The sequence below is a fragment of the Mesoplodon densirostris genome, chromosome 1, assembly GCF_025265405.1.
Source record: "Mesoplodon densirostris isolate mMesDen1 chromosome 1, mMesDen1 primary haplotype, whole genome shotgun sequence".
In the NCBI taxonomy this organism is placed as follows: Eukaryota; Metazoa; Chordata; class Mammalia; order Artiodactyla; family Ziphiidae; genus Mesoplodon; species Mesoplodon densirostris.
In genome coordinates, this window is record NC_082661.1 from 3080079 (window position 1) to 3104340 (window position 24262).

The window sequence follows — 24262 nt, forward strand, 5'->3', positions numbered from 1 at the left end:
TAGGTTTTTATTGGAGTACAATTGCTTTACAGTGTTGTGTTAGTTTCTGCTGTATAACAAAGTGAACCAGCTGTACATATACATATATCCCCATATCCCCTCCCTCTTGCGTCTCCCTCCCACCCTCCCTATCCCACCCCTCTAGGTGGTCACAAAGCACCGAGCTGATCTCCCTGTGCTATGCGGCTGCTTCCCACTAGCTATCAATTTTACATTTGGTATGTATATATGTCCGTGCCACTCTCTCACTTCGCCCCAGCTTACCCTTCCCCCTCCCCGTGTCCTCAAGTCCGTTCTCTACGTCTGCATCTTTATTCCCGTCCTGCCCCTAAGTGCGTCAGAACCATTTTTTTTGGTTTGTTTTTTTAGATTCCATATATGTGCTAGCATACGGCATTTGTCAAAAAGAATAAATTCTGGGCTTCCCTGGTGGTGCAGTGGTTGAGAGTCTGCCTGCTGATGCAGGGGACACAGGTTCGTGCCCCGGTCCGGGAGGATCCCACGTGCCGTGGAGCGGCTGGGCCCGTGAGCCATGGCCGCTGAGCCTGTGCATCCGGAGCCTGTGCTCCGCAACGGGAGAGGCCACAACAGTGAGAGGCCTACTTACCACACACACACACACAAAAGAATAAATTCTAATGTACACAATTTAGAAAAACAAAATGAAAACATGAAAAAAAAATCAGGAACCTGCAACACAAATTTCCTTACTCCTTATAGAGACAATGAGCCACTTCCAGGAGCAGTAAACATTTGCGAGTTTTAGAACAGCGGTTCTCCAAGTCCAGTCTGGGGAGCTTCAGGGTCCCTGAGACCTGTTTAGGGGGACTGTGAGGTGAAAACTACTTTCATAGTAATACTAAGGTGCTGTTTATTTGCCTTTTAAATTCTCATTCTCCCAGAAGTACACAGAAGAGATTCCCATAAGCCACACGATGTGTGATAATAACAGATTGAATGCAGGAGCAGCTATGATAATCCACCTGTCTTCCATTAAGGCAAGCATTAAAGAAACTGGCAAAAACGCAAAACAATGCCACTCTTCTAAGTGTTTTTGGTCTTGGAAGATAGAGGTATTTTCATATTTTATTTTTGATAACATGCAGTGAATTTATTATTGTTACTTTAGAACAAATTAATACATTAAAAAAATTCTCAGGTTTAATTTCCAACGTGGTAAATGCAGATAGATAAAGTGCTCATAACCCAAAGCTCTCTGGGGTCCTCAAGAGTTCTGAGGACAGAGGGGTCCAGAGGATAGATGATCTCAATAAAGGGTTAAGGCGGTCCCTTTCCACGCCTGGACAGGCCAAGCGGGGCTCTGAGCTCATGAATAGCAACACCCCCACAGGCTCCGGCTCCGGCTGGCCCTGGGCGCACCAGAATGCCATCTCAGAGCTCAGCTCGCAGAAAGGACTGGACTATTAGCCCTCGGAAATGAGCCTCCTGCCTCATCCGCTGCGGGGATGTGACGCGCTCACCTGGCGAGACTGGCGCAGGTGAAGTGGGTTCAACAGCCTCACAGCTGCACCTGGGCGTATTTGTATTCACCTTCCCAATGCTTAGAGCGCCCGAAACTTATTTAACAAAAGAATTATGCCTAAGACTTTAAGCTCAAACTTAAGAAAGCCTACAGAGAAATGATTAAACTGTCAATGTCCTGGTATGAACGTGAATAATTATACATGAACACCCTTTACCATTCAAATAATTGCCATTCAGCTCAAACCTGAATAACTGACTTCCGAACAGGTGTTAACGGTTTCTGAACAATACAGGAAATATAGAGAAAGACGCTGTATGAAAAAAAAAAACAAAACGAAGCGGGAGGGAGGGAAGGAAGGAGTTAACGGGTTACTGAGGGTCACTGTAGAAAAGGGAGTCAAAATCAAGCCTGAGGTTCCTTGTCCTGTTTCCCTTTGACGTCCCCAAGCCCTTGCAAACCTCATCTACCTGTGCTCTGCCTTGGAGCCCTCCTTTTTCTCCTTCCCCTTAGAAATACTCCCAACTTTCTCGGCTGGTTGCGCTGTGTCTCCTGAACGAGCCGACCCCACAGGAAGGACATAACCCACGGGCACAAGCTTGTTATCAAAACAACAGAAAGGCAGAAAAATCAGATTTAAATGATACAACATTTTCCAACATCAGTGTCCCTTTCTCTGCCCAGAGTCAGCGACAAGAGGCCTCCGTCAAATCTCGCCTTCCCGTTTGTGGCTTTAGTCCAGAGGCAGAAAAGGTACCAGTGGCTAGTGAATTTCAGATCCATGCCATTTCACGCTATACGCCCCAGTGTTCTGTAAAAACGAGTCAACGTACGCGTACCGGACCCCACCCCTCTCCAACCCAGTTCAGGAACGCCCGTGCACTCTTTCAGAGCTTCTAGAAGCCTTCTGCTAGCCCTCCAGAGCATCCGGCTTGATTAGCACACATCTCGATGCTCCTGCAAAGTCTAAAAATACGCTTCCTTTTGAACCCACCACCCTAGGCCCAGCACAGAGGCCCCAGTTGGTGTCATTTAACTCAATCTCTGGGAACACTGGCAAATCTAAAGGGGGGGCGGGTGAGTCTGAACGATCCCCACCCATGCGGCTTCTTGAGCTTGTCTGAAATAGCCCTGAGGTCTGTTAAATAATTTTAGCTAACTTTGGATGACCAACCCAACAGAAAGACGCATAAGCCCTTAATTTCTTAATGAATTATTCTTTACTGTGGGACAGGGATTATGCCATGGAGAAGGCATATCATTACTGACAGAGCTGTCAGAAGGACAGGCAAAAGGAAAACTGGCAAGCTTTAATTTCTCTGCAGAGAAATGAGGGGCTCTTCGGGGATTAATCTCAGTATCAACAGTGAGCCTTTGCCGCAGGGCAGCTGAAGAATTCAAAAGAAGTTGTGACTGAATTTTGAGTGATGGAATCTAGCTCCAATTGTGCAGCTGACTTTGGTTTCTCACCTATTCAAATGAGGACGAGGCTCTGCAGGTGTGGGTGAAGGGGGTAACGGGGGCCCTCGGCAGGGGTGATGAGCGGGGAAGGCGGGAGGAGGGCCTGGCCAGGGTACCCACTGTGAACACGCATGGAGAAAGTTCACCCGGGTAGACGGGGAAGTGGGGAGATGGGAGGACACACCACCGCCCCCCCGCCATCCGCTTGCCCTGCCCGGCGGGTCCCGGTCTCCTCCTCTCCTCGCAAGGACCAGGGCTGAGGGCAGAGAGGGCTGCTGGGGCAGGTGGCAACCCCATAAGGTAACGCTAAAGTCCTTCAGCCTTTTACACTTCGCATCAGATCTGTTCCCTGAAAAGTCAGTCCTCGCCCGTTTACAAAGGGGTGAGGACATGGTCCTCTCCCTGCTCTGGGCAGGTAAGAGACCAAAGCGGGATAACCTCCCACTGTCTTCCAACCATCCCTGGGATTTTCTGGGAAGTCTGGGCTGGAGACCAAAACGAGCACAGAGCCCAGTGGGACACGGACTCTGAGGCTGGTGACGGCCCAGGTGGAAGGACTGGATGCCGAGGGCTCAGGGAGCTCTACTTCATTCCGTAACTGAAGACGGTACCTGCAACTCCCACAGGTGTCACGAGAGGGGTGCCGCCGCCGGGGAAAAACGGGCGGAGCCTGTACCCAGCCCACTATCCAACCCTGCCCAGTGGCCGCTGAGGACCACTGGTATCTGGTAGGGTGCACAGGACCACCTTGCTGCAGTATGGGGATGACTAATGTCACCTGAGAAAGAGCACGTTGGCCTAAGTAAGTAGGGATGTCCCTAACTCAGGCTCACACGGGAGGGAAGGAAGACCCATGTAAGGTGTTCGGATTTATCAATTAACTAATTGGCTCCTTACTCATTAATTCAATAAATATTTAATGAGCAGCAACCGTGTGGTGACCTCCCTGGTGGGCAAGCCCTCCATGGAACAGGCGAATGCCTGGCGTTCATACAACTGAATACGAGTGAGAACCAGAGCAGAGTGCAGGCTGTGATGGAGAGGCTCCCTGGGCTGAGACCTGTGGGTGAGCAGGTGACGGGCTCCAGGCAGAGCGGGTGGCTGCCAGGAAGGAGGAGGGGCCGGCTCAGGGGTGCAGGTGGGACTGCAGAGCACGGCAGGGGGTCCAGGTGGCAGAGGCCACACGGCGGGCCATGGGAATTCTGGGTCTTACCCGGCAGTCCCAGGAGACAGAGCAGAGTTCAAAGCAAGGGACGGCATAACCAAGTGGTCTTCTTCCAGGGCTGGCCCTAGGCCACAGGGCGGACAAACCCCTCTGAGCTCCCCCAGGGTGCCCGCCGCAGCAGGGAAGCCCAGGCGCAGCAGCCCAGCGCTGCCGGCGTCTGCTGCCTTCCATTCTGCTTTTGTCCTCGCCACACGGTAGTGCTTGCCACTGCTGACCTGGCCTGCTTCCCAGGACCCTCACCTTTCTGCGTGGAGTGTGGGCCTCTTCTCGACGCTCCACTCATCCCAAGAAAGTTAGCATTCGATAAGGTCCTTCCCTCGGCCCGTTTTCTCACCCATCTTTTTGTGGCTGGGAATTTGGTGCTGGCTGTTGGCTGGGGGCCTCAGTTCCTCCCCATGTGACCTCTCCAAAGGGCTGCTGAGTGTCTTCGCGACATGGCAGTTGGCTTCCCTCAGAGTAAGTGATCCAAGAGGGCACTGGGAGATGCAATGCATTTCCCAGCCTCGGAAGCCATGCCATCACTTCTTCCATACCCTGTGGGCCACTGGGGGCCAGCTCTGACTCAACTGGGGAAGGAGCAAGAGCGTGGACACCAGAGGTAAGGATCATGAAAGGTCACGGTGGAGACTGGTCATCCCACATCTCTTTTCTAGACAGCATCATGGCATTTCATAATTCAGCAGGGAACCCTGGATGGACCAAAAGTCCTGACTTCACCTATGACTTTGTTAATTGACTATAGTAACAAGATGGCATATCACAACAATTCTAAAATCAGTCCCAACAAGTTTCTGCCATACCTCCCAAATTCTCAAAGGGAGCATCAATTATCTCAGGCTGGGAAAGTGGGCTTTAAACACAGAAATGAAATCTACACAGTTACAGAAAGTACCTCATTACACAGTTCTCATAAGTCCCATGATCCCCTTAAACACTACTGTGTTCCCCTTCAAATTCAGCAACTTAATTCTGAGTCTTTTCATTCAGCTGAAACTCCACCACTATATTATGAGGTAGGGGTGAGACAGTTAAGATTTTTCATTTTCAACAACAGAGACAAAATTGAAAATATTTGATTTTGAATTTTCAGTACCACGTGTGCATCTACCACTTAAAACTTTAAAAAGTCGCAAGCCATACATTATCAGGGGCTCAAATTCTTCCAGAAGTTTCTGTGAAAAATGACAATACCTCTGATTCTATGGAGTGGTCAACAAACTATCGCCAACTTCAAAACCAGGTCCTGTTCCACAGCAGGAGCCAGCAGCCAGACTCCCCCGCCCACGGCTCTGTGCGGTCATGGCCGGCAAAGACTGCCCTGCAGCCAAACAGACTCTCCAGTGCTGGAGAAGCCCTTTCCGAAAGGGCTGTCAACAGTGCTGGTTCAACAGGACACTCAGGAAGAGGCGGGGAACTGACACAGTGATTTTCAGATCTAGGAATACTGTTTGTTTGATACTCAGATGAATGAATCTCCAAGGGTGCACATCAGCAGCAGACTGGGGAAATAATAATTAATTAAATGAAGTACTCTATAATTAGATCACTTGCCTTAGTCATTCAACGAATGGCTACTGACACGGAATATGCGTGTAGCAAATATTTTCTCTTACTCTGTGACTTGCCAATTCATTTTCTTAATGATGTCTTTTAACTTTTGATAAAGTCTATTTTATTGCTATTTTCTTTCCTGGCTTTGTATTTCAGTGTTGTATGAAATGTTTGTTTATTCAAGTCATGAAGATATTCTCCATGTTTTCTTCTAAAAGCTTTGGAGTTTCAGCTTTATGTTAGGTATATGACACATCTCAAATCAATTTTTATGTATGGTGTGAACTAGGGGTCAAGACAAATTTGTGTGTGTGTGTGTGTGTGTGTGTGTGTGTGAGATATCCAGTTGTTTAAACACTATTTTTTGAAAAGATTTACTTTCCTCATCCGTCTATTTGGAGTCTTTCTCAGGGATACAATGACTGTAAAAGTGTGGTAAGCTCTAGTATGTTCTATTGCTCTAAGTCTTGAGGCTTGTGCCAGTCCCACAGCATCTTGACTACAGAAGATCTGCCTTAAATTTTAAAATCAGGTAATGTAAGTCCTACAACTTGATTCTTTTTCAAGGCTGCTTTGGATATTCCAGGCCCTTTGCATGTCCATATAGGTTTAGTATCAGCTGGGAATTTAAAGGCCTGATGGAACTGAATATAGAGAACAGTTCATAGAGAACTAACTTCTTGACAATATTGGCTTTTCCAGTGACCCAGATCTATGCGTTTATTCAGATCCTCTTTAATTTCTCTCAGTTTTATATTGTTCAGTGGAGAGATCTGCGTATCTTTTACTAAAGTTAATTCTAAATACTTTGTACTTTGGACACTTCTTATAAACATAATTTTAAAAATTTAATTCTTAATTTTATTATGAAAAACCAATTAATTCTTACATATTAAAATTGTATCCTTAACCTTGTTAAATTCACTTGTTAGATATTTTCAAAATTCTATAAGATTTTCTATGTAAATTTGAAACCTGAATACAGACAGTATACTTATTCCCTTCTAATACGCACACCTTTGTTCTTCTTAGCTTTTTGCACAGAACCCTTTGTCCTTTTAAGTTATCTGTTTATTGTAGAAAATATGTAGTAGGGTCTGGCTTTTTAAATCCGGTCTGTTTATCTATGCCTTTCAATTTGAACCTTAAGACCATTTACATGCAATGTACATGTCGGTATGTTGGGGCTTGAATCTACCTACTGCCCACTTGCTACTTGTCCCCTCTGTTCTCTGCTCTCCTTTCCCTCTGTGTCCTGCCTCCGTTTAGATTACTTTAAAAATCAGTACTCTGTCTTACCTTCTGTTCCGGCCTGTGAACTATTCACTTTGGTTTTGTTTCTCAGCGGCATTCTAGGATTTATAACATGCCTCTTTATCAAAGTCTTCCTTCAATTAATACGATAACTTGCTCACAGTGATCTAATAACTGATAGCAGCATACTTCCATTTTCCCAGTCCTATCTTTCGTGTTACTGCTGTATTTTACTTCTATGTATATTATAAACCCCAAATTTATTATTATTAATTTTATTTTGAACAGTTCATCATTTTTAAGTGAAAAACAAAAAACAAACTTTTTTTCATACTGTCCCCCACTTCCCATCTCTAGTGCTGTTCACTCCCCTGGGAATTGTTCAATTTCAGTTCCCAGTAGCTCCCTGTCAGTCTCAAGTGGGTCCCCACGCTCATACAATAGCACTCCGCAACCGACTCAAGAGGACACCACGCCGAGTTCTGAAACTCTCTGTGTAGCTCCCTTTTCTCCAGTACTCTGCCCACAGAGTCCAGCCACCTGGACACTGGGACACGTGTGCTAAAGTATTTGTAGCATCACTAGTTAAAATGGCAAAGAATGAGGAGAAACCCAATGCCTACTGACAGAGGATAGGAAACAAATAACAGCACATCCATAAGATGGGATTCTACATAGTAGTTATAATTAGTGAAGTATCCCTACGGGATTTAAAACAGACGAGTCTCACAAAAAAGTTGATTGAAAGAAGCAAGTCATAGGGAGACATCAGTATTATTCCATTCATATAAAAAATGCAAAACATGGAGCCAGGCTGGGGGAAGGCAGACGTGGCCAGGGAGGGCACATGGGACTGAGCGGTGCTGGCAGTGCTCCATTCTCAACCTGGGTGGGTACGTAGGAGTCCTCTCTTTTTTGTTTATACCTCACAAATCCTTAATGAATATTCTTTTGTCTGAAGTAGCTATTTCATAAAAATAATGAAAATACCAACCTGTCATCAATGGACTCAGCAATTATTCTTCATGAGGCCCTTGAAATTGCTCCTTTCTCTCATATGATAAAAAATTATTCAAAAGGTATTTATTTACATAGTTTTCTTGCTTCCCCCCCGACAATTAACTTTTAAAATAAGAGAGGGAAGGGCCTCCCTGGTGGCGCAAGTGGTTGAGAGTCCGCCTGCCGATGCAGGGGATACGGGTTCGTGCCCCGGTCTGGGAGGATCCCATATGCCGCGGAGCGGCTGAGCCTGCGCGTCCGGAGCCTGCGCGTCCGGAGCCTGTGCTCCGCAACGGGGGAGGCCACAACAGTGAGAGGCCCGCATACTGCAAAAAAAAAAAAAAAAAAAAAAAAAAAAATAAGAGAGGGAAGACGACGACGTCTCCAGCATCTGGATTCCATGCTCGTGGCGTACCCTCCCTTCCTGACCACACTTTCCAAAGGAGCCCCCTCACTCCCTCATCCCTGTGGCCTGGTTTCTATTTCACAAAGCGATGACGGCCCTCCCTGACGGTCTAGGGGGTATATATCAATATGTGTGTGTGTGTATGTGTGTATATATATATATATATATATATATATATATATATATATATATATATATGATAGACTTACACACACACACCTGCATACTTCCCACTAGAATATAAGCTTCATAAGACTCAGAACTTTGTTTAGTTTGCTGCTAAGTTCCAAGAGCCGAAAAGAGGGCTTTGCTTATAGCTCAATAAATATTTGCTGAATGACTGATCAACTGAACTCCTTTCTCCGTGGTCTGGCCTAGGGCTCTGCCAGAGAACGGCATCCACATCCCCACCCTCCCAGCTTCACTTGGAAGAGGGCGACATTTATTTACTTATTTTTAAGTCCAGGGGAAGGCATTCAATAGATATGTTGAAGTGAATGATTTCTAGGACTTCTGACCCTAGAGTATAAAAAGGAACAACCCATCAAGAATCACTTAACAGCAGCGTCCGAGGCAGCTGGGAAGTGGTTATCCTGCACGCTTCCTTCCACATGCTCTTGGAAGAAAGGGCCCATGCGCACTCGGTCTGGGATGGGGACGGGGTGGGCTAGGGTCGCACACCTCCCAGGGTTCTCTGCAAAGCGGGACATTTCCTGAAACCCTGCCAGTGTCCACAGGTCAACCCAGGATGTCTAGCTCATTTCTACGGCAGTTCCACAGGCTGGAGTCCCCCAGGCTGTGCTCTGAGAAACATCAGCATCCCACGAGATGCCAGCAGGGAGAGGCGTCGTGGAAGAAGGTCGTTTGGGCAAGTCAGGGCATTTATTGACCATCTTCTTGACCAGCAACATACTGAAGGTTCTGAGAATTCCTGTCACAAAGAAACCTGTTTAGCTTTGTTTAAAATTTCTCAAGCTTTTTGGTCATGGAATATTTTTCGGGTGAGATATCTACTAACATCCAGTAGAACTTACGTTTTACCCAACTGGCCTAGAACAGGTCCACCTATAGTTTAAGAGGAGGTCTGTTCACGTCTTCCGGAGCCCCGCATGCGCTCAGCTGTCCTGGAGCCCCACAAACCCTCCGCTCTGCAGCAGCAGCAGGGCCGAGGGAGTGATGGGTGTGGGAGGTAGTCCCCTGACTTCCTTTCACCTGGGGTGGGTGCGGCCGGGCCATGGGCTCCGGGGCGGGGGCACGAGGGCACACGTGGCGCCGCCTTTATCAGCTCAGTGGGGGGGGGGCAAGGCCGACAAGTGGTAAAAAGTTCTCCGAGAACCATCATGTGTGCCGAGAGAGAAAGCTAACGCAGCTCAAATCTCTAACGTAAACTCAGAGGCTCAAGTTTTCTTTCTAGAATCCCAGATTAAACCGGTTGAATTTAGAAACCCGAGGTTTAGAAAAGCACTTGGGGTCAGAAACAGCGTGTGTGCAGCCCTGGGCAGGAGCGACAGGGGTCCCGGGAGGTCATGCGCAAGGCCTCAGAGAAGGGCTCCAGCCTTGAGGTGCAGGCGGTTTGGGGCCTGGCTCTGGGGCATTCACACACCTCGGGATCCAGGGCCTGTGTAGACCTCTGTGCCAGCGTGAGCCTTCCCCAGGAAGGGGCTCCCCGGAGACTTGCTACGTAAGATCCCGCCTTCCCTGAGGCCCTCAACCCTCCAGCCCAGACAGCAGGAACCAGTTCCACCAGCAAAGACCCTTCCTCTGGGTGGAAGGAGGAGGGGGGCCTCACGGCAGGCCTGATGAGACTTTACTGCACGGCAGAGAGCAACTCGGTCCATCTTCACACGCTTCTGTGGCAGAGACGAGACGGAGAGCCAGGCGGAGCTGGTGCCGCCCGGGGGGCACAGGCTCTGGAGAGGCAGCCAGGCGACGACTGAGTGCAGCGTCGGGGCCCGGGCCGGGCCGGAGGCTGCCTGCATCCGCGCACTCACCCAGGAAGTATCTTGGAGTCCCAGCGCGTGCCCAGGGTGGTGTGTGCTCTAGAGATGCGGCAGTGCCTGAGCCAACGGCTCCCTGTTTTTCCTCGGAGGCCTGGTTCGCTACCAGGGAACGAAGCGTTCAACATAACCTTCGTTGATTATGGACGCCTTTCCTGTCTTCTCCTTGTAGGAGGAGGAAGCAACAGGAAAGCAAGCCTGCCAGTTTTCTCAGACACAAGGCACACCTCTCCACACACGCCCTCGTGTTGACACTTGGCTGGCCTGCTGGCCCCGTCCTCTCGCTTTCTGTGCTGCAGAGCGAGAAGCCACGCTTGGAAGGATGGCCCAGTCCCCGGCAACTGAACTGAAGGTCAGGGTACCCGGCCACGAAGTGCGTCCAGGGTGCTGGCAACAGGTCGGCTACACTTCACAAAGACCCCCAGCCTCAGTCAAGGGCGGCGGGCCTGCGCCCCCTAATGCCGTGCTCCCCGGAGCAGACATCCCCGACACAAACCCTGACGCGCTCACGCACGTGTTCCACCGAAGGAGGACGTCCCACAAGCGAAGGGTCCCCGGGAAAGGAGGAGATGGCGGCGGACCTCATCTGCGCTCATCTGCACGGGACACCCAGACCCAGGAACGTCACGCAAAGTTCCAGAAGTGGGCTGGCACGTCCTGCATTCATGCAGTCCTTGTCACGTTCACGGGGACTGGGCTGGGTGCTGGGCTGAGGACAAACACAGGGCTCCACAGGGTGCCACCTGTGACCCACGGTGAGCCCCACATCCGTTCACCACCTCTCCGCTCCCCTCTCTCGTTCCCCCCACTAGAACCCACCTCATCCGTAACTGTATCCACGACACGATGAACAACGGCTTCTGGTGCTCAACCCACGTCTCCGAGGCAGTGAACGGAAGGACAGCGGACCGGGTGCCGTCGGAGAAGAGTCGGGAAGAGTGACCCCTCTGGGCCCTGGGGGGCCGAGCGCGGCTGGTGGGGGCCGCCCCTCCTCCTGGAGCCCTCCCCCTCTGCCGCGGCTCCGTGTGGCCCGCCCACCTGGGTAGACAGTATCTCAGAGGCCAAGCCAGAGGCAGGGGCTCTGTGGTCGGGGTGGAGCGTGGTCAGCCCAGGCGGCCGGCGCCTTTGGCGAGCTCCGCGTGGGGAGACGGTGCCGGGCGCACTCCTTCCCGAGTCTCCAGGGCTGCGCCGGCTCCCCGTCGCTCCAGCCCTGCAGACCACCGTCAACCTCCACGCTGACAGCACAGCTTTTATGAACACAAATGGGGCCATTAATAATACTGAAACGCGTTAGCTTTAACCCAAATAAACAAGACCACTAATGAAACGCTAAACGCGACGAATCCCATATTCTGGAAAGGGAAGCACACCGGGTGGAGAGTCAGGGGCCCCCAGCCACGTGTTAACACTGAGAGACCTTGGGAGGCGAGCCTGCGTGCGCGGGTCTAAGACGCGGGCTGTGACGAGCATCAAAAGGTGTTAATGGTTTCAATATTTATCTGCTGCAGGGAAGCACTCTAAAAAGGAGACAGAAAAAAAAATTCTGCTAATGGCTGTGTCTTTGCCATTAAAGTGAAAAGCTTAATGCATCTTATAATCAGAGGACAATTTGCAAATCATTAAGAGAAATGTAAAATTCCATTAAAATACAAATCAAGAGACTCTCCCTGGACTAATAATCTTTTGGATATTATTTTGCATTTCACTATTTCTGTTCCAATACCCGGGCCCCACAAATGATTGGTTCCTGAACACGCTCTTTACCACAGCCTACTTCTTTAACGAGAAACCGAGAGAAGCATAATCTGCTATTCAGAGCAGGTACTAATGAAGAATTCCATATATTCTGAAATTTAATTAAAACCCCAAAGATTTCAAATTAGATGCAATTTGAAGTGCCTGGGGCAGAAATACATGCACTTGCGTGGCGAGGGTACCACACTGAAAGTTGATACCGTAATTGGTCTTGATGTATTTTTGTGTTGCCGGGCTGAAGCACAGAACTCATAACCATATAAAAATTCTCTGTAGATTACCTGCTCATTGAAAATGCCATCACTCAGGTAGTTCTCTACTAAATTACCATGCTACTAAAATGCACAAAGTGATTCGGAGAGTGGAGTGGTACAGCTGGCCGACGCTGCCAATGAGTTATGCATGCGTCAATGCGGCCTTTTTTCTTAGGAAAATATGCTCAGTTGAATATTAAAATATAATTGGCATTCAACCTAAGTAGCTTAAACCATTTTGTTATCTTCCTCTAAACCGATTTGGCTCCTCCACAGTTATTTTCAAGGATGCGATTCACAAACTAATGATACCATCATATTCAGTGAGGTTTGTGCTGTTTTACATTTGTCATAAATAGGTGCAGCTTCCACAGCCTGCTAGGGACGGCCTTTAATACTAGCTGCTCGTGAACATCAAAGGCCCGATTCTTGGGAAAAAAAAGGGGGGGGGGATGCCATTTATGTTGGTTCTTGCATATTTTATTCTACAAAGAGGAAGAGAGGTGAATTCTCTATGAAAAGTATACCTCTTGGCCAAGCAATGAGCCCCAGGTCTCCAAAGCACACATGCTGGGTCTCCTTCACACTGTCTGAGGACAGGCTGAAGGAGCGTGCTGCTGCTGGACCTCGCAGCGCAGCTGAGGAAGGAGTGTGTGTGTTTAGAAAAAGCGGACAATGCCCCCTCCCCCCAAACGCGGGACACGTCCTTTACACGACGTGTTTGTGTCATGACAAACAGCAGCACTCGAGAAAGGAAAAAGTAGTTGCCGTAGTAACAGAGATCCTGTATACAGCGATGCTGGCTGAGGGGCAGGGCTCTGCAGGGATGCTACTTCCCAAAACAATACCAATATTTCCCTCGGTATTTTGAGGGCAGGAAAAATCTGAATATAACTCAGTGACATATTGAAGAGCTAAACAGACTCTTCCTCTACTTCATTCTTCAGTTTTCTTCTTCAGAAGCACTTTATTATGTGGCCTTAAAACATCACATGATGCCCCAGAAGCTGAGCCTCCAGCAGGTCTGCTCTGCCCTGGAGATTCCCACCCCTCATGGTCGTGAAAGCCACACCAATGGCCTCACACCTCGGAAAGACAGATGTTTCTTCTCCACATCAATACCTCACTTTTCCATTCTGACATTTGAAACGTGACCTTCAATAAATCTTATATTCTGAGTCATCTTGAACATAAGGGCTGCAAGTAAACCTATGTGATAGAGCATTTAAATTAAGTAATAGTTTCTACACTTTGGGATCCTACAAATAGTTTGATGGCATTACGGCCGTTAGTTTTATACCGATATATGCACATTTCACATTGGTAACTTATAGTCCAGTTCTATACACCGTTGTATTAAAATAGCATTTTCTCTATAAACCCAGGCAGTAGAGATGATTCTATCTATTATCGCTAGCATGGTATCAAGATACATTAATGTTGCCTGTAAAATGTGAATAGACGTCCTATGACAACAAAAATATTAATTTAAACATCCTCCTTGGAAGCAGCACATGTATAATAATGACTACAGTTGGAATAAAAATCTTGGAAGGACATTTAAAGTCGGTTTGTCACTTTAAAATATAGGCTTGTTAGAAGATTCTTATTTTTCAAAGCTCATTTCAAATGCAAAGTTATTGAAGAAGGTGACAATGTCATTTACTTCCCCTAGCAGGCCGAAACTTGATTCTCTACTCCTCCTTTGAGGTGAAATACACCCAAATCCAACAGAGGACCTTGCAAGTAATACCTTTGTAAACGTGTGAATGTAATTAGGGTGACTTTTATTTTTAATAGGCACTTCCATTGGTATGATGTTTAATTGCTACGCTACAGGTAATAGTCATGTTTTAATATGAATATTTTCCCAAAAAAGCAACACTTGTAAAAATTTCAATTTTAGGCACTATTTATTTGTAATAGAGACCCCATTAAATCCTACAAGGTCTGAAAGTAGCTGACTTTCAAACCAACTTTTTGGTTACCATTTGAGCTTGGTTAAATTATACTGTGTGACCCCAGTGGCCTTGAGGGAAGGCATTCTTGAGTTCAATTTTTTTGCCTGATTTATGGAAACCTCAGGGAACGCAGGATCTGACCACCTCTCAGATTTAGGAGGAAACTTCCACTGAACTAGGCTACCCAGGATACCCTGGTAATTACTGATCAGTCAGAGGGCTCTGTGCACAGGGACACCAGGCATTTTCTCGGAGGCCAGCAGGCTGTGGTTCTGTTCCAGCCACGACGGCACTTCAGGAGCAGGTATCGACAGACTAAATTCTCCCCCCACAGGAGGGGGGCGGGCATTTTACTACGCTTTCTCCCTAAGGTAAGTGTCAGGCGACTGTCAGGCATGTGAGTATTTACACTCTATCACCGTGGTCCCAGGACAAGTCCCACATTAGGTATGCGGAGACTTAGGTCAGCATCCGGAACCTGAAGAACTTCTCTCACCTCTAATGGCCACTTGCACTGCTCATGGGTCTCCAGAAGAATCTAAAGCTTCACTCAGCTGGCTATTTCAAAGAAAAAACACACTTTTGGTCGAAGTATCGGGATGCCTTCTGCAGGCTCTGGTTAGCTTTGTGCCGACACTCTACCCTGGGGTATCCTGGCAACGTGGCAGCACCTGGCGAGGCTCCTCAGGCTCTCGGGGGGCGTCGTCCCGATGTGCGTCCACACTCGGCAATGGAGGTGTCGACGCGCCGCCTGTCTTGCTCAGGCTTTCCAACTCAAAGGTGAAGGATATGTGGGCTCTCCCGCCTTTTCACCTGGCTATGTGCAAAGCTCCAAAGGCAGGGAGACATGCACACGCAACCTAGAACTTGTTTAAGCTGCTGATTACAACAGCAAAAACACTTCTTAAACGTGCAGTTACGTCTCAAACGGAATCATTATTAAATTAGGAGTGTTAACCTTCGTATACAGTGAAGCACGCAGCAAAAGCACTCAGAAGAGCTAGATCCATTTAAATAAATTCCTTTAAAGGCAATAATTCTCAAAATAGCACATAGGTACACATACTACACAGACACACATATACGTGTGTGTGTATGGATACACAAACACGTGTGTGTATGTGTGTGTGTGCATATGTATATATATTTATATATATACAGTTGCCTCTTGTAAGATTTTAGAAATTACAGGCATACTATTGTTAACAAGCTCTCTAGAGCATTCTGATACATACACTCCCAGAAGAAGGGCCTGAGCTACCAGACTAACCTGAAGAACCTGTTTGCTTGAACGAGTCAGAGTTGAAACTTTAAAGACTCTCTCCTAGTTCAAGATGTAGTTACACAGTACAAAGAATAAACAAGTCCTAATGACAACCGCCAGGCAGGAAACTGCATCAAGATAAAATATAAAAAATACTGACCCTCAGGGCTTCCCTGGTGGCGCAGTGGTTGGGAGTCCACCTGCCGATGCAGGGGACACGGGTTCGTGCCCTGGTCCGGGAGGATCCCACGTGCCGCAGAGCGGCTGGGCCCATGAGCCATGGCCGCTGAGCCTGCGCATCCAGAGCCTGTGCTCCGCAGTGGGAGAGGGCACAGCAGTGAGGGGCCTGTGTACCGCAAAAGGGGAAAAAACAACAACAACAAAATACTGACCCTCAGACATTATCAGAACCTTAGGCTCCTTGGCCCGTGAACTTCACAATACACCGGAAGGCTGCTGACAGCTGCCGTGAAGAGCTCCTAGTGAAGCGCACTGACTGCTTCTGAGCTGTCCTGGCCAGCCTCACACGGTCCCGCCCGCTGAAGTGATGCTCCTTCTGCCCAGGCTGGGAGCCCCCAACCCAGAGAAACCCTCCATGTGGAACACAGAATTCTGGGAATCTAATTTTTGTTCCACTGAGGGGCTGGAAGTGATGTAATATTCAAATAAGGGCAGGGGCCAGGCAGGCAGGAGAGGACGCCAAGCCCACGAAGATGCTCCCGCCCACTAGGAAAGGGATGCGTGGCAGCCGCTGGCTCCCACGAGAGCCAGACGGAGGGGCGGCCTGGAGAAAAGCGGGGCTCTCCTGAACGGCTCCGCAAAGGGACGGACGACGGCGTGCGACTGGCCTCCTGGTCCTAGCGAGGAGGGATTCTTGGAGACAGGTTAATGGAGCCCTGAAGGGTCAGCAGCAAACAAACGAACATCCTGATGAGGAAGGCAGCTTGCTCCCCACCTCTGTCGCCCCCAGGACTCGCGCTACACCCCGTGGATCCCTTGCTTTCACCAAGTCCTGCCTTGCTTTTGTTCACAAACATTCCCACTTATCTCTTTTCTCTCACGGTTCTAAACCACAAAAACACACTGGATTTTACTCTCCAGGAAAGAGGTGATGGGCCGCTCCTGGCGGTGGCCTCCTGTATCGATTCAAGACCTCCGACCACCTTCCCGGCACCTTGAGCTCCATGGTCTGCCACCCGCTCTCAGGCTTTTGATCTGGTCTTTTCATTTCACCTTTCCCAGCCTCAGCCTTAGAAGGCCACAGACCCAGATCTCCCCGTCTATTAGCCCTGAAAAGCAGCTCAACAGCTCTAGGGTTGAAAGAAGTACGTTCTCACCAGCTGTTTCCTTCCCACTTAATTTAAGTGCAAGCCTTAGCTTGTTCTAATCAGTAAACGGGCATCGGAAGGTTTATAAACCTTCCAGCCCCACCAGGTAATATCTCAGCAAGGTCAACAATTTTTATAAGCCCTCATTTAAAAAACAGGAGAACAGCGATGGCTATCAACCAGAACCTGTAAAGCATCTCCTATTTTAGCTATTTTCTCTTTAAATTGTAATTCTTTTTTTTTTTTTTTAATTCAGGAAAAATATCAGTACAAACTGCCTGAAAGCACAAAGCTGCCTCCTGCTGTGGACCTAGAAGGGAGCCTAAGAGAAGATGCTCCCCTCTCCGCTGCAACACCCTCCGAAGGCTGACTGGGCTGGCTTTATGGCGTGTAAGGCGACGTGAACGCCAAAGCAGGCCTCCAGGGCACTGAATGAAGGGGGCTCAGTGGGACCACATTTAGGACACAGTGGGGAAATTAATTCATTCGCCCTGAAAGGGCCTTTCCCCTAACTGACTGGTAGGGTTTTCTAGAGGCCCTTTTGAAAGAGGGTTTGACAGGGATACAGAATCACAAGACTCCTTACAGAGTCTCTGAAATAGAAGTTGCAAAGAAACTTCCCTCTAGCCAGCAGGTTTTAAAAAAATGCAGATGTTACTACCGTCATGCAGCTGGGTTTCATAGGTACAAGCTAACAGCTGTGACGAAGGAATTATTAAAGTGTTAAATATTTCATTTAAAAGGGAACATTGCAGTCACTTTGAAAAGAAAACTCAGAACTCATCTGTTGAAAACCGTCATGTGTGAGACCGCACAGGGGGAACAGTCAAGGGCCTCCACACCTGCCCCAGGGACAGCCTCCTGTGGTGTCCTCAGCACGGGCCAGGCACTTCCCCAGCGAGGGCACTCCAGGCTGGCAGGAAAAGTGCAAAGCCGCACGCTTGGCAGGCCTGCCGCCCATCGCCTGGCCACACCTACCCAGGAGGGTCTTCAGGGGCAGAGGGAAGGAAGTGTCTACACACGCACATTCTGGGTCTGGAAGCAGATCTTAGCTTTTCATAGGCCTGCTCTTCTTGAGCTCACTGTGAAATACTGCTTTTGGCACCAGTGCTTCTTTAGTCATTCCAACTGCTTCTGCCATGGATCTCTACAGCTACAAGCATTAGGATGTATATTATACAAAGAAGCTAAAATTTTTTATAAGTAAATATAAAGAAGTGAGGGAGTATTCACAGAAAGTAAGTTTAAATGATATTTTATTATGAAAGAAAGAGTAAGATTTATTTCAGGAATAATGGCTTCGTTAAACGACTATTTCTTGGAGAAAAATGAATTCAAATTAAACAAACCTGACCTTTTTAAGAGGTTATATTATAGGGAGGACCCGACCTCCCTAAATGCGTCACTGCGTTACAAGACGGCTAGCTCCTTAGCAAAACACAAACTCCCTTCACAAAACTCAGAAAACAAAACTTTAATTTGTTTTTGAAATTAAATTACTAAAACAACAATCTCACAAGGAATTAGAACACTTCTTATTCACACTCACCTTTCACTTTCATTTCTTCAACAGCACCACGAACCTCACCCCCGGTAACCGCGGCCTCTCTTTCCCACAGAGAAACCCCACCTGCTGCGGCCCAAGAAAAAGGCAGCTACCTAGGCCTCCAGGCTTCTCGTCAGGAGGACAGCTCAACGGTTCCTTGTCAGAAATACCTACGTAATTAACTTGTTCCTACTTAGACTTCAGTACTCCAAGATGAGAAGTTGAATGATGTGAAATTTCCAATAGTTGATGTTTTAACCTACAAAATGGCAATTCCATATGGTTCAACTCAGCACTGTTTTGTGACCAGCCTAACAAAACAACTAGATGGAGAGCACCACACTGATCCGGAGGAAGGAGCCTGAGAGAGGAGTGGTCCTGCCCGAGCAGAGGGGCCTTTGGGCAGCAGCAGGCCAGGCCACGCCAGGCCCGGGGTAGTGAACAGACGGCGCAGCCGGAGCAGAGGCCGGAGCCTTCCAGGCCGGGCTCTGGGAGTTACCTGCGGAAGTGCTGAACTCAAGGAGGAGCTCAGTTATCACTACGCTTCTAACCAAGTTGAAACAGGGAGGTCTGCTCTAAATCTCAGAGGAATATGATGCAAAATGACGCCCAAAAGGACGTTAAACGTGCCCCAAATCTGAGATGCACAGAAAATAGCATTTGTCAAGGCATCATTTGTTCCACGAGAAACGCACCCATTCCTCCCCATTTGCAAAGGTTTCTTTTCTTGTGTTGATCCACAGCTTCTAGAAGCTCTGGGGCTGCCAGGGCCCTTTCCTTGCGCAGGCCTTTTCCGCTCACCACAATTTCACGGGCTAAGGGACAGAGAGAAAGAGAGCAAAGCCAACCACCCCTGGACAGAAGGGGGTGTCACCACACCTGGGGGTTAGTGCCAATTAACTCCGTGTTAGCAATCATATTACAGCCATCCACCACCTCCCTTCTTAAAATGTAAAATCCCCACACCTGGTCCCTGCCTGGGAGGTGTGATTGAGCTAAATTAGAAACACCTGGCTGGCACATGCTGCTGCGTGGGAAATCCTGGCCCTACAGCAACCACTAACTGTCAGCAGGCGGGCCTAGCCTGGGGGACCTCCTGCCACCAGGGGGGTGCGAGAGGCTGCCCTCACCCCAAAACCCAGCTGGAGGGGGCCTGGCCCCAGTAATGAGTGTCCACCAGCACTGCAGGGCTTGTCCAACAGGGGATGGGCTACTGGGTGACTGGATGGACTTCATCCTTCCCCAGTGCCTACCTGCAGCTTGTCCTGGTTGCCCAAACTGACCCTGACCCTGACCCTGACCCTGACCCTGACCCTGACCATGACCAGCTGGCAGAGGAGATGGCCAAGCTCGGGCCCAGAGCCGGGAAGGCGGGGGGCGGCAGGGTGACAGTGGTCCCAACTCTCTTCAAGCACTGAGGACAGGACCCTGCTGACCCCCTCATTAGATCATACAGATCCTTTCTGACCTGGTTTCGTAATTTCTCTGCTCTGAAATTTTCTAACCCTTAAATTTCAGCTCACTTACGTGATAAATGTAAAGAGAAGGAGAGCCGCTCGGCCAGTCCTCTCCTGCTCCTGCCAGGGCAGTAACCCCCAAATGGCAACAGGAGATCGAAGAGTTCACTGTTCCAAGGTTCCCAAGCCCCTACTATAAAAACAAACCCAGAGCAGGACCCCCCATCCTGCGCCTGGAAAGGGGGAGGGGCACACGAGGAGGGTCACCCACACCCTCGACTCAGTCCCACGACCTGAGGTGCTGGTTCCGAGCAGGCGTTCAGTGCTGGGCGGGGGGGCGACGCGGCCACAGCACCACCTCGGCCCGCGAGGGCCCCATTCTCGGGAGCAACAACGGAGGGTCTCTGGACGTGAGTAGGGCGTGGGGCAAAGGCCCACTCCAGCTCTCACGCCCTGTCCTAGAGACACCCTTTTAGACGTTCTGGGGCTCCCAATGGAAGACACCATCTGGAGACAGCCCGACGTGATGCGAGGAGGCTGACGTGGTACCCTGTTCAGCTTCAGTTCATTCTGAGCAAAAACGTCCAGGGTCCTACCTACCTGGTCACTCATCGGACCTTGTTAGTCAACTCAGGTATTAGCTCAACTGGCTTGAACTTTTCTACCTGCTTTCCCTGAACCTGCTCCACCTTTAAGTTCATTTTTGCTGAAAGCCACAGCAGCAGTTAGAACCATTAAACTTACTGAGCAAATTCCATTTTGAAATTCAAGATGGCTTTAAATTTACCTCATCTAAAATCTCAGGGTAATTTTTTTTCCTTAAGTGTATGCTTAAGGGCATCTATACGTATATATCTATATGTAAGTATACACTCATTAACATTAAAATGACCATGAAAAAATCACTATGCGAAATAAACCTCTGGTATGTGTCTAGAATGACTTCAGTTGCCAGAATTAAGCTGCAAACAAAAGCTTACAAAGAAACGCCTGAGAAAGTGTTTTTAGGTTATCGCAGACTTTATGTGCCATCAGCACACCGCATGTAGACAGTAAGTTCATCCCTACAATAATTCATCCCTTGAGAATACAATATTTAACTCTGGTAAGTTTGAGGGGCTAAACTGAAAACATATTCAAGAAGACACACTGCCGCTACCCACTCCAACGTTAAGTGCCACTGACTGAGTGTATGGAAGCAGCTAATTGTCCACGTATGAGCCTCATTTTCTGTGCTGTTGGCAAGCAGATAGAGTTAACAATAAGCTTATTGAAAAACTCACTGCCGTTCAGATGTGTTCCTATTTAAACCTTTCAGCCAGCGAGAGTCAGGAGCCCATCTACATGGATCATTTTTATTGCCTTTGCCAAGAATTACGTGACCACGTGCCAAAACTAACACAACCGCTTGGAACGGGTGGAGACTGCGCACTCCTATCCATTCAGTGCGGCCACACGCCGCCTCCGTTCAGACGATGTGAAAACGCCACGTCAGTGTAGCCAGTAACCTGAGCTGCGAGGTCAGTGACAGTCAATAGGTCAGCAGCACCCCCCGAACCAAACACGGCGAGGCGGCCGAGGTACTGACCTTGCTGGAAAATGGGATGGTGAACAGCAGGCACGGGGAGCTCCTCGAGGACCGCGGGCTCATGGAAATAGGCACCCAGCCAAGCCGCACACTGCACCAGGGGCTCCGTCACTTCCTCTGGACCTCCGAGCCGCTCAGGAGGAGCGGGGGCCTCCACGGGGCTGCAAAAGAGATAACAGGAGCTGATTCAGCCTCTAGGCCCAGCGTCCACGTGACTAAGAAGCAAACAGAACACGCCCACTGTATCTAAATGGGTCAGCCTGTAGCTGCCTTGCAGGTATGCACGTCTCGCCTAGGCGTGCAGCGGGCGCCAGGACAGCAGAAAGGTGCCGGCGGGAGGACGGGGGCCACGGCCGGGGTCGTCCCACCTGCGCTTCCACCTCCACCTGTGAGGACACGATCTCTGGAAAGAGGCAGTGCCCAGGAGGGACGCCGGGGACCTGAGCTCTTCTATTCGGGGCTGAGTGTCTGCAGTCACCCTGCACAGCAGGGGTGTGAGAGCACGAGGATGACAAGCACGGAAGCCACTCCAGGGCGAATGTGCCTGCCTCTCCCTTGGACTATCACCTGCATCAGTTCTGATCTTTAGAATCACCAAGTACTCATCTTAAAAAGTATTTTCCGAAAATCTCGATACCATCAAAGTAATTAGCCTGCAGGCACCCACCCCTCCCACCACATTTCAACGACAGATCAGCACGGTTCCATGTGCTCTGTGGCTTTGAGCTGGCTTCTGGGGGACCCCCTCCGAGTTCACACTGGGTCTCACGCTTCAGAGAGCCTACTCTGCATGCTGGTCACTCTGCGAGTCTCACTTCAGTTGCAGTGCTGTGACTTTCGTGCCCGGGACTTCTGTTTGGTTCTGAGTCTTCTCACTCATTCACTGTGGTCACTGTGCTCCCTTTTATCTCCTTAAGTTTAAACCAACATATCTTAGACTCACTTCGGATGGTCTCACTGTTTCTTCTACTCGGGGTGCTAATACTTCTGTCTGGGGATCCTGTGGCTCCCCTCAAGGAGGTGACCTCTCACCTTCAGCAGGGGCCGATTTTCAGGGAATGTGCTCCACTGGACTGAGAAAACGTCCCTCTGTAGAGGGTTCACTTTTGCTGCTTCTGAGCCCCAGAGTTTTATGATGGATCCAGATTTTCTTTTAATTTCTGAGAATGACACATCCACAAAAGCACTGGCACCAAGTTGGATTTCTTCAGATGCCATTCCTTCCTGATCTCCCAGGCCCTGGACAGATGGCAGGCTTCCCTGCACTTTCCAGCACACTGGGCAGGCTTTCTCTAGTCTCCTTCTCAGAGGCTGCAGCTTGAGGCTTTTGGGGGAAGGTGGGAAAAGCCTCCCTCCAGCATCCCGAGGGCGGTCATGCAGGTCTCAACCGACAGGCCGCCTCCTTCAGTGTACACTCACCACCCTTACGAGGGCCCAACTGAATATGCGAGGCCACAACCGCTTGGCAATGCGGCCCAGCACAGGTAGGACGGATGTGGCTGAAGCGCCCGGGAACACAGGCCTGGCCTCACCTGCGAGGAGAGACACACCAGTGTGTGCAGGGCCTCACAGATTCAGAAATGTGTGCACTTCATCCTGCAAGCAGTGGGGAGCAGCTGAAGACCTTTAAGCAGCGTCTCATAAACAACCCTGTGCTGGGGTCTCAGTCTCTGAGTCACGGTGTTCTGTAGGTCTAAGAGTCTCCAGAGGTCCTTGGATCGTTCCAGAAATAAGCCTCCTTGGATGGGATCCACTCTCTTCCACAATGGAATGAGAGGTGGGTCAGGGAAGGCTTTCTAAGCATGTGAATGTGAATGGCCTTAAGGAAGGAACCAGGGAATGAATGGAAAAGAAGAAATGAGCCCTTCAAGATGACCAGGCAGAGAGGGACCACTGAGATCCTGGCTCTGTAGAGCTGGCCGGTTGGGCGATCCTGCCAGCAACACAGCTGGCCTGGGCAGGCCCAGGCCTTCTCCAGGTTGCCAGCTTCTAGGGGTTGCTGGGAGAGGGAATCCCCGTGCACGGGGCCCTCGGTTGGCCCTGAACTGACAGGGCCCTTTCAGGGTCTGGTCAACAGGAGACCCTGAAGGACAGGGGCTCACTCCACAGGCAGAGAGCGGCGTCTAGTGGAACAGGTGTTAGAACAGCATCTTGGAGAGACTTCCGGGATGGAAACTATCTTCTCACGGCCCCGACTGCTCTCCCCATTAGGACGTCTGCCCACGGAAAGGTGGGGAACTTCCACCCCATGCTTGGCTTAAATATTTTTCCACGTCAGAGAGAAGTTCCCAGTGACTCTCTTGCTCTGTCCCCTACTTACTCAGTAAGTAGGGGACAATGCAGAGCACACGCAGCCCTGTGAGCACACACGTTACCGCGGGCTGTGAGAGGGCAGCGGCCCACACGCGACACCTGCTCACACCGGGAGTGAGCAGAGCTGAGGGGCAGACGTCACCGCCCTCGACCCATGCGGGAAGCAGGAGAGGGACCGGGACACCTCGGGACCGGGGCGCCAGCCACCTTGGCAGGGCACCTCCTGCAGAGCCGGGTGGGGTGGGGTGCTGGTGGGGGACGGCAGCCAACACGGGTGCCACACAGGCCTGGGTGGTCTCCAGGGCTTGAGGGGTCTTCTCGGCCATCACACCCTGCAAACGGGGCTCCCTGGGTGGGGGCATACAGTCCAGGCGACAGGCATCTTAACCTGGGAGGCGGGGGGCTCTGTACCCACCAGTG

General features: G+C 49.6%; 1 protein-coding gene across 3 annotated transcripts in view; it reads right to left on the minus strand.

The window, feature by feature from the left end:
• Positions 1 to 24262, minus strand: part of MGMT (O-6-methylguanine-DNA methyltransferase) — a 296186-nt gene that overhangs the window by 24641 nt on the left and 247283 nt on the right. For all 3 annotated transcript variants that reach the window (XM_060095105.1, XM_060095174.1, XM_060095073.1), the window contains exon 3: positions 21530 to 21690. In XM_060095105.1, the coding sequence (XP_059951088.1) occupies positions 21530 to 21690 (161 nt within the window). The remainder of the gene's footprint in view (positions 1 to 21529; positions 21691 to 24262) is intronic.